The sequence below is a fragment of the Thamnophis elegans genome, chromosome 15 (genome assembly GCF_009769535.1).
Source record: "Thamnophis elegans isolate rThaEle1 chromosome 15, rThaEle1.pri, whole genome shotgun sequence".
Lineage (NCBI taxonomy): Eukaryota > Metazoa > Chordata > Lepidosauria > Squamata > Colubridae > Thamnophis > Thamnophis elegans.
This window is the reverse complement of record NC_045555.1, coordinates 14,604,093-14,617,339: the sequence shown is the minus strand read 5'-3', so window position 1 is coordinate 14,617,339 and position 13,247 is coordinate 14,604,093. Positions and strand designations below refer to the sequence as shown.

At 41.3% G+C, this 13,247-nt stretch overlaps 1 protein-coding gene across 4 annotated transcripts in view; it reads right to left on the bottom strand.

Annotated features, from left to right (window-relative positions):
* RUFY2 (RUN and FYVE domain containing 2) overlaps positions 1-11,299 on the bottom strand; it is a 40,500-nt gene extending 29,201 nt beyond the window's left edge. For 3 of the 4 annotated variants that reach the window (XR_004256557.1, XR_004256558.1, XM_032231865.1), the window contains exons 1-7: positions 10,835-11,299; positions 8,458-8,631; positions 6,384-6,501; positions 4,193-4,294; positions 3,437-3,560; positions 2,501-2,562; positions 461-526 (exon numbers count right to left, since the gene is read on the bottom strand). Coding sequence is in view for 2 of the 4 variants with exons in the window: in XM_032231865.1 (XP_032087756.1) it covers positions 461-526; positions 2,501-2,562; positions 3,437-3,560; positions 4,193-4,294; positions 6,384-6,501; positions 8,458-8,631; positions 10,835-10,934 (746 nt within the window). In the remaining 2 variants the exon portion in view is untranslated. The remainder of the gene's footprint in view (positions 1-460; positions 527-2,500; positions 2,563-3,436; positions 3,561-4,192; positions 4,295-6,383; positions 6,502-8,457; positions 8,632-10,834) is intronic. The other variant, XM_032231863.1, reaches the window with a different exon arrangement.
* Between the last annotated feature and the right edge of the window lie 1,948 nt (positions 11,300-13,247).

Sequence of the window (13,247 nt, the reverse complement as noted above, 5' to 3'; positions counted from 1 at the left end):
TATTCAAAAGGAGAACTATTGGTAGTTCTTGACTTATGACGGATTGTTTAATGATCACTGAAAATAAAGATGGCCTTGGAAAGGATGCGTTATGGTCTATAAAGCACTTCTTACCATTATAAAACATTTGCCTGCCCATAGTCACATGAACTGCATTTTGTGCATTTGGCAATCAACTTAAATTTACAACCAGTTTCAGCATTCAGAATCAGAATCAAACTAGAGCTGAAAAGGACCTTGGAGGTCTTCTAGTCCAACCCCCTGCTCAAGGAGAAGACCCTATATACCATTTCGGACAAGTGACTGTCCAGTCTCTTCTTAAAAACCTCCAGTGATGAAGCACTCACAACTTCTGAGGACAAGCTGTTCCACTAGTTAACCCTAACCCTAACCCTGATAATTATCAAAGTAATTATTTTTAAAACAGAAGGCATCATTCCCTAACACAACTTATACTTACTTCAATTGTCGGTTTAATTCTTCAACATAATTCTTCTGATCCAATATTGCAGCAACATGGTCATTTCTAAAAGAAATTTAGTTTTAGTTTAGAATATTTAATGTTTAATTAGACATTTGATCTGAGATCTGAGTGTTGAGAACTGCATGTGAAAAATTTCTATTTACTCTTCCGGAAATATGTTGTCTTAATAAATGTTCTCCATAAAAACCAATATCTGAATTATTGACTTGGCTTGAAATTTAGAACCTTCTGTGTAATTAGCACTAGTAACTGAATAACCACCATCAACAGACTTGTAGTCTGTTAAAAAAAGGATTCTTTTGGTTTTCTCAAAAAATTGGAAATTGAACATTGCTCTAAGGCTGGGTTGGACAACTATGGCCCCTTTACGACCTGTGGACTTCAACTCCCAGAATTCCTGAGCCAGCATGTCTACAGGTCATAAAGAGGCCAGAGTTGCCCATCTCTCCTCTAAGGATTCACATATGACTTTGATTGTCCATTTCCTCAAATTTGTATTAGATAGTGATAGGATGACTGTTCATACATCTCTTCTGCATTTCTGATTTAAACAATCCCCTTTCATTAAACAAGAGACTCTGATGATGTTTTTTAGTTGTTGCATGATTTCTGCTTTTTGCCCTTGAAATCTGTGGCCCCAAAATGTACAGCTTTTTTCACAGTAGACTAAAATGTTATAATTACTATTTTTTTCCAGACTCATAGAGATTTACATAACAGGAGAATGTAATAAAAGTAAACACAGATGAAAACACACACACACACACACACACACACACACACAAACACTTACAATCAATAAAATAAGCAAGAGCAAATAAGAGTCACCTTCCAGGGAAGATGGGGACATAAAGTTTTAATTAATAAATTGCTTCTGGACTTTGTGCTTGAGGTGGAAAAATGAAACGTTGACTTTGGTTTTGCTGATTAGATAGGTTTGTATAGAAATGACTAGTTTATATTGCTATGTAAAAACAAAATGTTCAGGCTATATGTTATTAATAGAAAGTCAATGCATAAATTTGTCATTTTTAAAAAGTAAAATTTGGCCTTCGCTAATTTGAAGAGAAAGTCAATTTGAGCTTATGCTGGACAAGAAGTGTGGAAAACTGAGTTCTAGCCCAGCTTTAAGCACAAAGACAGCTTGGTGACTTTGGACCAGTCCCTCTCTTTCAGCCCTAGGAAGGAGGCAATGGCAAACCACCTCCAAACATGTCAAGAAAACTGCAAGGACTTTGAAGGAATTAAAAAAATAAAGCCCATGCAACTTCAAGAAAGCCAGCTCTGAGGGGCCAGATTAACATCTCCATGGTTGGTTCTTGCATAGCATAATCCAGCCATTTCTGGCCTCAGTCTACTCCCCTCATGAAGTCAGGGTAACAAGAGCAACTTGTAGATCTGGTTGGAGTACCGTATTTTTCAGAATATAAGACGCACATTTTTCCTCAAAAAAAAAAAAAGAGGTGAAAATCTGGGTGCGTCTTATACACAGAATACAGCATTTTTGGCTTACCGAAACCCCACCCTCTTTGCAAAAATGGATGTGCAGAGGGTTTGGGAGGCTTGCAAAGTGCTCCTGGGGGCTGGGGAGGGCCGTTTTTGTTCATTTTTGCCCCCCCAGCCCCCAGGAGCACTCTACAAATCTCCCAAAGCTCTGCATGCCCCCCCCCCTTTTTTTGCAAAAAAAACGGCAGAGGGTTTGAGAGGCCTTTAGAGTGCAAAAACTTTTTTTTTAATTTACTTCTTCAAAATCATGGTGCGTCTTATTCTCCGGTGTATCTTATAGTCCAAAAAATACGGTAGATGGGTATGCAACATGTGTGAAGCCTTAAAGGGCTTTGAAAGTCAGAACTAACGCACATTAGGTACATGACATAAAATGGATCACGCGTAAAGATTCCCTACTTCTGAACAGAAGGAATATTTTCTGTGAAGGGAAGGACACTTTTGATCTTGCAGGATGGTGGCTTTTTCAACCATTTAGTTCAACATGCTAAAAGTTCTACTAAAACTCACCTTTCTTTATCTTCAGTGTCATCGTCACTCTTTAGATACATGGAGAAATCAATTACGCCAACCTTTTTAAAAAAATCAAATTTTGCAAAATGAAATGAAGGAACAGCTAAGGGATAAGCTTCATTCTCCTGGATATTTAATCCAATTCAACAGAATTTGGAAATTCCAGATTTGGTATTGATCACATTAATGGGCTGGATTATAATGACTAAGGCCATTGTGCAACAACCCGTGTCCCCTGCATCTGCTCCCAGGGGTTCAAAACCTCCAGATCCAACTGTGTCGGCAATGGACTGAATGCATAATGGATTGAGAGCAATGGGCAGTATCTACAAATGAGTGAAGGTGTGTTAGTTTAATTATGAATATCCTATAGATCAGGGGTCCCCAACCTTGGCAACTTTAAGACTTGTGGACTTCAACTCCCAGTTCCTCAGCCAGCCTTACATTATAATACAATACAGATATTTTTTTCATTATCCAAATGAAAATCCAAATTATCTCATAGAGTTTACAATCCAAATTATCTCATAGAGTTTACAATATTAAGATCTAAATATAAGCCAAAATACAGATTTCATACACCTTCTGAAGAAAGCACATAGAACCATTTTTTTGTACAGGAGAAAAAAAGTAGCCATGCTATATTTGAAAGATCTTTCAATCAAAACCCTTTTTTCAGTATTCTGCAGAAGCAGAATTACAGGGATCTGCAGTATTCTTTCAGTATTCTGCAGAAGCAGAATTACAGGGATCTGCAATATATATATAGATTTTTTATAGTGCTTCAAAGAAAATAAATTGTTTGTGTGAGGAAAAAAGTTTCTAAATGTATCGGCTGAAATGAATTGTTTGAATTATTTTATTCAAGATCTTCAGATTTGCTCGAAGGCTACTTCGAGCCTTCGAAGGCTGCATATTGTGGCATCTACTTACTTGTGAATCCAAATCTTCTCCTTTTATGCACAAGTTTGCATCAATGACATTTAACCCAACTAGCAATCCAACAATGACGGCTCCTTCTTCTTCCATCATCACTGCATGGTATTCATAAAATTCCCTGTAAAAGCATTATCATATAATTTAAAGGACATTGTCAATTACTGGTCAATTTCAGAGCCAACCAATGTCAAACATTCCTTGTCTAGAATTTTTAAAAAACTGAAAAAACTATTTTTTTTAAAAAAAATGCCTAGTTCTGCAAGTATGAAATTAAATAATGTGCAACTGCATTTTGTATGCTTTATGCCCTGGGTATGCACCTTTTCCAACAGCTGGCAGCATGATGTAAATTTGAAGAATATATTAACAGCAAAAGAGAAAGAATACATTATTGCCATTGTTGTGGTAAGTGCTGCCTGGGAAGGTCACAGGCATTACATTGTTGACTTCTGGTTTATACCACACTACTGTCAAAACCTGAATAATTGTTAGAATGTCCCCTTTCTTTTTTGTTCTACCAAACCTTTTAAAAACAAAGCTGTCAGGTCAATCAATTAGAACATTTCATTGAAATTTATAATTCAGAAGAAAAGTGAAATGCTCCCACTAGAAGCAATGCAATGTCAGCTGTTTTATTTAGCAAAGAAAATAAATATTTTAGCTTAGTTTGAATCACAATGCAATCAGTGTGCCCAATTCTGTTCACAATCAAAGCACTGGTTTTTAATAAGAGTCTGGATAAGGTCTCACCCGAGGAGATCTTTCCGAAGGATGAGACATCGGAGATAATCAGCCATCTTTTTCTGCATGAGTGCCAAACGTAACCAAGCCCGAGCGCGTCCTAATGAAGTCCTGGTTTAAAAACAGGAATAGAGACAGGAATTAAGACAGGGGTGTCAAACTCAATTTCATTGAGGGCGGCATCAAGGTTGTGTTTGAACTCGGGAGGGGAGGGGAGGCAGCTCAACATCTCTCGTGTCGGGAGTGCCTGTGGTAGCCTGAGTGCTCTGCCAGCAAAAACTGGCTTCCTAGGTCCGTTTTTTATTGCAATGGCCTCCTGTAACTCTCTGCCAGCAAAAACTCTCATGAGCTCCATTTTCGCTGGCAGAGTCACTGTGGGCCGGTCCTTCATGGTTTCCAGGGCAGCCTTGCGGGCCAGATCCAGCCCTTGGGCCTTGAGTTTGATACCCCTGGATTAAGCCATTTTCTATCTTTATTTGGAACACTGTTCTTAACCATTCTATATTCAATTTTAGCCACTTTACACTCTCAACAAAAATGTGCTTTCATAAAAAATTACCCTTCTGATTTAACCATTTATTTGACAAAAGTCTTAAGACACAAAATAAAAGATAATGTCCTTTTCTGTATTTGTGTTGGGCAAATACCATCCCGAGGAAGAAGAGATTAATGAATACCTTACGGTTTCTACAATGAGCAGTTGGTCAAAGGCCAGGTAATTCCATCTAGGGGTGACTTACTGAGACTTGGAGGGGCACAGTGGTGGGATTCAAAAATTTAACAACCAGTTCTCTGTCCTGATGACTGGCTGGGTGGGCGTGACCATGGTGGCCGTTGCCAGGGGGTGTGACAGGCAGCACTCAGCCTCTTGCACTTCCCTGGAAGCAAAAAACTACCCCTGTAGGGACCTGTGCCACCCCCCACATTTTGGGCCTAGTAGGCCTCCCTGCACTTATCTGGCAACCAAAACAGGGTGCCGGGGGGGGGGGGGACTCCTGGAACCGGTTTGCCTGAATTGGCCCGAACTGGCTGAATCCCACCACTAAGCACATCCAAAAGAGACCATAATCCATAGGACTCTATTCTACTGAAAGCTTCAAAAAAATTAAGTCTACTCTTGTAAAGCATTAAGAGTGTCATGTATTACATGGGTAACTATAAATAATTCTTTATTTCAGGTCCTGGTTTTAAAAATAGCACTTTTGAATCACATCACATTTAATATTCTAGTTACTTTATTAAAATCTTCCCCTGATTAATTTGTGATAAGAACAATTTTTGACTGGGCTCATCCTCATGTGCTGTAGACCTACTCTGGCAACCAGATATTCCTGCCATGTCCATATTTCACCCCATGGTTGAACCAAAGTCACTTTCTCTCAAAACAATTTTAGCATAATCCATCAGGAATGTGGTTTCATATATGATCAGGGCTGGGATCCACCACAAAAAAGACAGGTAGATTTGCTGCCAGCATTGTCATTCTCTTGCATCACTTATCAAAGATGAAGTTCACTCATTTCCACTTTATCTTGCACCTTTACTTCCCATTTACAACTTGTCAGATGCTATTTGTGGCAACTTGAGCTGTGATGGGATCTGCCATTTCAAGCACCTGTCTGGCTTGCTTCGTGTTAGGGAGTGATGGATGGTTGCTCCCCATCAGGCAATGGCAGATGAAACATGAAACAAAAACCCTTTAAAACAGGAATGCTACTTAACAACAGAGTAGAGTAGGGCACAGGAATCAGCAAAATTTATGCAACCCAACTTTTCTGCCTGGTCAGAGATTGATGGATTGTAGTTTAACACAAATATTCCCACTGCAAAGGAAAACAGCTCAATGGGAGAACAGACCTCTGGATGAATAAGATCCCATCTTCATTTTTTGGCACTCTATGGTATTGATAGGAAAACCTTGCCTCAAAAACCTGAAAAAACTACTGCCAGTTCAGACAATAAATGGGTAAATAATCTGAATCTGGTAGAATTTCCATCTTACCTTATTTGCATCAGATAAAACCTCATGTCTTCCTTTCTTACAATTTTGAATAACAACATTATTTCACCTACAGAATATTCTATAAGGTTAAGAAAAGTTACATACATTTTAATTGTGGAAGATGGATCCTTGTTCATTTCATTCTCATTATTTATGTATGGAAAGCAGTGAAGAAAATATTTCAGTATAATAACTTACTTGAGACCAGGTAAATCTCTAACGCTAGCGGCAATCTCCTCAGCTTCTGGATACAATTTCTCTACAAGTTCCAGAGGGCCCCATATTGTTTTATTATAACTTAGAAAAGATTTCTTTACTAGAAGACAAAAATAAACACATTTTGACTTTTTACACTCTATTTTACTTTTTTGGAACATTTAATATATTTGTTCCCTAGGCATCTGAGATACTTACTGGATAGACACAAATTGACCTCAAAAGTTTCGTTGCTAAGCAAAACACTTGTTAAGTAAGTTTTGTCCCATTTTTACAATCTTTCTTGCCTCATTAGTCAAGCAAATCACTGCAGGAGCTTTTAAGTTAGCAACACATTTGTTAAGTCATAAATACATGCTAGGTGGCACATGTCTGAAGTTTGACAAAATGACCATGGGATTCTGCAATGGTCATTAAGTGTGAGTCACTTTTTTAAATGCCTTTGTAACTTCAGTCATTAAACAAATGATTGTAAATTGAGAACTACCTGTTTTGGGGATGTTTATAAACATTAATATTTTCTATTTAACATCGTTTAATTTAATGATGTCAGTAATTATTTTTTTACCGCCACTGCAGCCAGCTATGAAACTTACATAGAAGAAAAAGTAAGAAAAAGCCAAGATCACACTTCTAGACAGCCAAGAAATAATGGGAATTAGCTGATCAAAACAAATGAACCAAGTACATAAGTCATTCAGAATCTAATGAAGGAAAACTGGCAATGAAGTAAAAACTGCTATCTTGAATACTGATAAACTCAAAGGAGGAAGTCACAGCTTCCTTCTGAATTGATTTAGAAAAGAAAATTTGCACTAGGTCTGGAGGACAAATGAAAGTAAACATGGGTAGGCTAGCATGCAGCAGTGTGCACCAGTGATTCTTAACCTCAGTAACTCTTAAGATGTGTGGACTTAATTCTCAGAATTACACACATCTTAAAGTTGCTGAGTGTTGTGGCCCGCCAGCGGCCAGCAGAGCTGGTAGCTGATTCTGACAGTGAGCAGGTTGGGGAGGAATATGGGCCAGTCCTGGAGTCTGGGGAAGACTCTGATAAGGGCTATGCATTGGAGACAGAGATGGGGTCAGGGCTGTATGCCAGCTGTCAGCTGCCTTCAAAGTCAGACATCTGTGAGGCAGACGAACAGCTGGAGCCTGTTCCCAGTGAGCGCATGCACAGAGTTGTCAGATGAAGGGAAGAGCTAAGGAACAAGGATCAACTTGGGAATAAGGCCACAGGTGGACGATGAATGGCCCCTCCCAGAGGAAATAAAAGAGGAGCAAAAGGGGGGTGGAGTTTGCAGGAGACAATTAGTTCACTTAATTGGTTCGTGACACTCCGAGACTCCTTGCCAAGTTATCTGGCAGCTCCCCAAGTTAGATAAGGTCTGTGACTGTAAATCCTCCCTCGAAAGACTTTGCTGGATGTGAATGAGCAGAATTTACAGTAGATTAATAAAAAGGGGTTTTGTCGGGACAGGGAGTTTGCTTCATGCTCTTGGGAAGCCTAGATCAGAAAACTGAGACTGAGAAACATTGATATACGCTATGATTTAAAACGACTACAATGCAAATAAAGTAGCGGTCAGCCCTGGAGCCATTTTCCCCTGGCACCTCCAGGGCTGCCACAGCAGAGATGGGTCGAGCTATGGGAACCGGAGTGGGGAGATAGAGAAAGCTGGGGACTATAGGCAAAAGAAAATTCTTTCCTCTGAGAACCGAGGACTTTCCCACCAGGTGGGATCTAAGACCAAGTGACCCTTGGACTGTGACCTGATTGGGCCATGTGATGGACTGCATGGCTAGGGGAAAAAACTTTACTTTTAACTAGGGGAAAACCCAAGCGGGTTTTAGAGTCAGGTTTTCCCAGATGTACCAATATGACACACCTAATAAATCTATATTTGAGGAATATGCCTGCCTTGGAGTTTTGATTCCATTGGGTGTGTTACTTGGAACCCTGACAGTAACCAGTCGAAGTTGGCCCTCTCAAATGGCCAAATATAGAACAAAAATGGAATGAAAAGACTCACTCAACCCAAAATACCATCTGTACCTTTCAGGCCGTGTTTCAGGCAGTGTTCCATGACAACAAAAAACTGCTGGAGAGGTGGATAATCAGAATCAAGAGTTCGCCCAAAGCTTAGAGCAGATTCAATGAGTCCCTTTATACTCAGTTTAGCCATGTTCAATAGATTTGTTCTTTCAATTGCCTGGGGGTCTTTCACAGCTTAGAGAGAGAAAGAGAGAGAGAGAATTGATTAAGAAAAATATTTTATTGATTAAGGCACAACAGCTATGTCCGAATATAAGAAAGTGAAAAGCGAAAAAACATCAAAGCAACAGAGCATTGTGCTAAGAAATATGGGGTATTTCCAGCAAAGCCAGCCACAAGAAGTTTTATCAACAATGTTGCAATATCAGCTAAAACCCTATTCCAATTTAGTTCTGGCAGCATTTTAACAATGACACATCATGTGACGATTGTTATTTCCTAGAATAAATCCATTTCACAGTATGGAGAAGTATAGTTATTATTCTTTTTTTTTAAGTCGGTTTATGAATTTTAAATGTTGACATCTCAAAGAGATTTAAACTTAAATTGAGGATTTCAAGTTAAGGCTTTAAACTAAAACCAACTGGTTATAATAAAGTATTTGTCTTGTGGCTCACAGTTAACCTAATCGTTATGTTTGTAATGAAGGAAAATAGGGCAGGTTTATCCACCTACTGAATCCTTCCCATGAACTGGGATAGGCAGATATTGTTTGATGGCATTGAAGATATCATCACAGCTGTTCCAAGTAAAGCTGACTTTCGCAATTGACGGATGGTGAATTTGTCAACGGGGATGAGTAATGCTCCAGATGTTTGGGCTTTCTTTTGCCACAGCCATTCTGCTTCTATCCACAGATCTTTCTATTTTATGATTTTTCTCCAGGTCATTCTTTTCTATTCTCCTTTCTCTGGATACGGAAACGTTCACTTTTTTTATTATTATTCCATATGATTGTTTACCATTTGCTGCTATCACCAATATGTTTATCATTGTTGTTGCTGAAAATAAACCTGGCCAGAATAGGAGATTCAGGTGGTGGGAATATTCTTTCCCATCCAGGCAGCATTCCTTGGCATCCAGGAATCCTCCAAGTGTGATTTTTGGAAGCTCTCAAGGGAAGGGCGATTCCTAGCAAATGGCACTTAAATCTGCTGCTTGAGGTTTAAGGGACAATCACAACCACCTAAAAGTGTAGCCAGCAATAAGCAGATCTCGATAAATTGGCCCTATGGCCTCTCAACTCTTGCCCTGCTGGCCCTCACTGCATCCGATCAGATCATTTTCCGTTGGCAGGAAGGACACACCTGCCTGATCTGAAAACCTAAACATCCCCAAACCCCCATAATTTTAACCTAAGACCTGTTGACCTCACCCCATTCCTAAGAGTTCTGTAAGGGGCATGGATACGGGCACCAGTGGCCTTCCGTCCCTGTCCTACTGTCTCCATTTATTCATACCCATTTACTGTGTTCATATTTATGTTTATACTTATACCCGTTATCTTTTACATGTTTGACAAAGTATCCATCCATCCATCCATCCATCCATCCATCCATCCATCCATCCATCATCTATCTATCATAAAAATAAAAAACCACGGGAAGCTACGTTGATTTGGGTTCCAGAATTACGGCCGTGGGGACAGAAAAACAGATCTCCCTCTTCAAATCAGAATCCTAACCGGCTCAGAGCCGCCTCGTATTTTCACGGCGAGTTTTAAGCCGAAGGCTTCTTCTCATGCTCCTCCCGGGCTTTCGGGAACCACACCGCCCAGCAAAAAGCGATTTCTGGGGCTGCGGGGAGCCGCCCTTTTCCCGAAGCTCCCGGCAAACGCCTCCGGCTCTGGAAAGCTAAAAAGGGACCGCCATCCCCGCGCCCCGCCTTTCATCGCTCGCCTCTCAAATCCCTTCTACTCCGGGGAAAACCCCGCGGGGAAAGCGAGGGAGAAGGAAAGATTCCCAGCCCGGCGGCGCCAGATCCTGCGCCACGCGCGCCTCGGGACAACCCGGTTCCCCCCCGGCCTGGAAGCCGCGGGGCGAGATGGAGGGCAGGGCGCCTGGACAGGCGTTGCCGGCGGTCTCCGAGGACTGCGGACTTCGAGCCTCCCCACGCAACCACAGAAACCCGCGCGGCTTCGAGGGGCTGGCGGTGCAGAGGCAAGGAAGTACCTGCTGCGGCCGACTGGCTGTTGGTACCCAGCAGTCAGCTGGAAAGGCGGCCTGGGTTGCAGCCCCTCTCCAGCCATTTTGGGGGGCTCCCAGCCAGCCAGCGGAGAAGAGCAGCAGCACCGCCTGGGGAATGCCGGTGGGGCCAGAAGACCCCTCTGCCTGCTGCCTCGCCCGCCCAGCCCGGTCGCCGCCCTTGCGCCCCTTACCCATGGCCAGTGGGGAAGAGCAGCAGCTGCCCGAGCAGTTCAGCGCGGATCCAGCCTTGGCCGCTTTCACGGCCCTTTTCCAGCCCTCTTCATCTCCCATCTCCGCCTCCTCCTCCTCCTCCCGCTTCCCTCAGCCTGGGTGGCTGCGCCTCTCGCGGCCGGAGGACCGAGATGGCGCCGTGCCTAGGACCGGCGCGGCATTGCTGGAGCCGGCACGAGAGGAGATGGGTCCCCGGCCGCAGCCGGGGTGCCGCTTTGAGGGCCACCCTCCGGTTTTGAACCTGAAGGAAGCACGACAGGGCAGAAACAAGCCGCAACTGGTCCTGTCCTCCTTGCTTTCAAGGATGCCAAACCAGTGTTTTAAAAATAAATTCCCCACGAACTCAATGACACGCTTTGTTAAAATATGTTTTAACTAGAAAATGTGGAAATTTTATTAAGGACCTTAATGCTGTTAAATAATTATGTTATTATATAAAACGTGAAATTAGAAATTTGAAGATGCATATTGTTAATGGAGATAGATGGAAAAGAAATGATGTTTATCTTCAAAGAGAAGGAAAAATACTGTTTGTGTGTTAAAAATTAGAAACTGGAAAATATTAAAAGAAAAGTAAGGCGGCTAAAATTGGAAATAATGGAGATATAATGTAAACTGAACTATGTTTTTTGATGGGGATGTTAAAGCGGGAATTCGGACAACACTCTGTTCACGAAAATATTGTTTATTATGTTAACAAAAATAAAAAACTTTTTACAAAAAAAAAAAGATGCCAAATCAGTGTTTTAAAAATAAGTCCCACACAAACCCAATGACACGCTTTGTTTATAAAAAAAAATCTGGCAAGCATTTTGCCAAAACCTGGTCAGGTACACACATCTGTTGAAACCAGTTTGGTCTCTCCTGTATATAATCTACGAAGATTATGTGTCCTTCATTTCAGAAAGATTTATTGTTCAAAAACTGGCTTCTGTCCTTTATTTGGTTTATTTTTTTTTATTGCCATACAGAGAGGCCGCCTTGTTCCAATTCTCCTCTGTGTTCAGTTTTTTAAGAGTGGATTCTCAAGTCTACCCACAAAAAGCAATAAAAAGAAAATGCTCAGGGGGGAAAAAGGGGTGTTTGGCTTTGTGAACTGCAATAGTACATGTAGGTACATTAATGTTCTATTGGTGCTTTTCTTCAATGCAAACAAGACCCCCACAATACCTGTCAGAATCTCTGTATGATCCCTGCCTAAAAATGAACAGCCAGTAGTAACCTGTGCTAGTTTCTGTTTCTCTCTTTAGTAAAAATCTTCAGTTTTAGTGTGCTGGGATGAGGGGGACATCTTAGATTGAGCAGATGGGTTTAAAAGGGAAATATACCGCTTCCCTGAAAATATTTGTTATATATGCAAAAGTTAGAGGAGTGTTGAGTATGCAAATAACTGGGGGGAAGGAGTGTTATATATGCAAATGTTCCCTGTTACCAGCTCTCTGATTGGCTGGTCATTTGACAGTTGCTTTGGGCTCGAGTATAAATACCCTGACAGTTGCAGGGACGTTTTGAATCGCAGTCATCTCGCAATAAACATCTTACTCTCTGATTCCATGGCTCCTGCGTCTTTCCGTCAAACATATTCAACAATATTATCTCTGGATAATAAGCCCAATTGGGGTTTTCAGTGCATGCACAAAAGTAAGCCCTCCCTGAAAATATTAAAACATAGCAACAGCCATGAGGTGACCACGCTCACCGCCTCCTGCACCTCAAAAATAATAAGACCTCCCTAAAAATAAGGTCAAGTGCTTATTTTGGGGGTCAAAACACGGTACATTTATATAGACTGAAGTAATAATAAAGTCATTAAATGAAATACAAAGATGGCAGAGAAACCAAACTACGATGGGAACAAAGAAAAGGAAGGTCGTCCTCATAAAAAGCCTGGAAATCTCAGCAGGGTGGTGGGCATTTGAATCTCACATAACCTCACCCTAGAGGAGCAGCTATTGCTAAAGTAAAGCGTTCCTTCCAGGGTGCTGATATAAAATTGTAGGGTGCTAACCATGCGAGATCAAGCCAGTTGGGCAGACACTATGGAAGACAGGTGATCCCTCAAATCCTATGGAAGGGCTTTATAGGTAGTGACCAGGATCTTGAATCCTACCTGGAAGCAAACTACGGTAGCAACCAGTGTAGTTCATGCCCATCATTGCTAAATTCTACCAGCTGAACCGTCTGGGTAGTCTTCAAGGGCAGCTCCACATAAGAGTGCATTGCAGTAATCAAGCCATGAGGTGATCAAGGCATGAATCACTGCCTGCAGTGGCCCTGTCACTTTTGATATTCAGCCTCCCCACACAACTAGGATGCTGTCCCTGGAAGGATACCAAAGAGAGAATGCAATCTAGATATATTTATTAAAAAGGG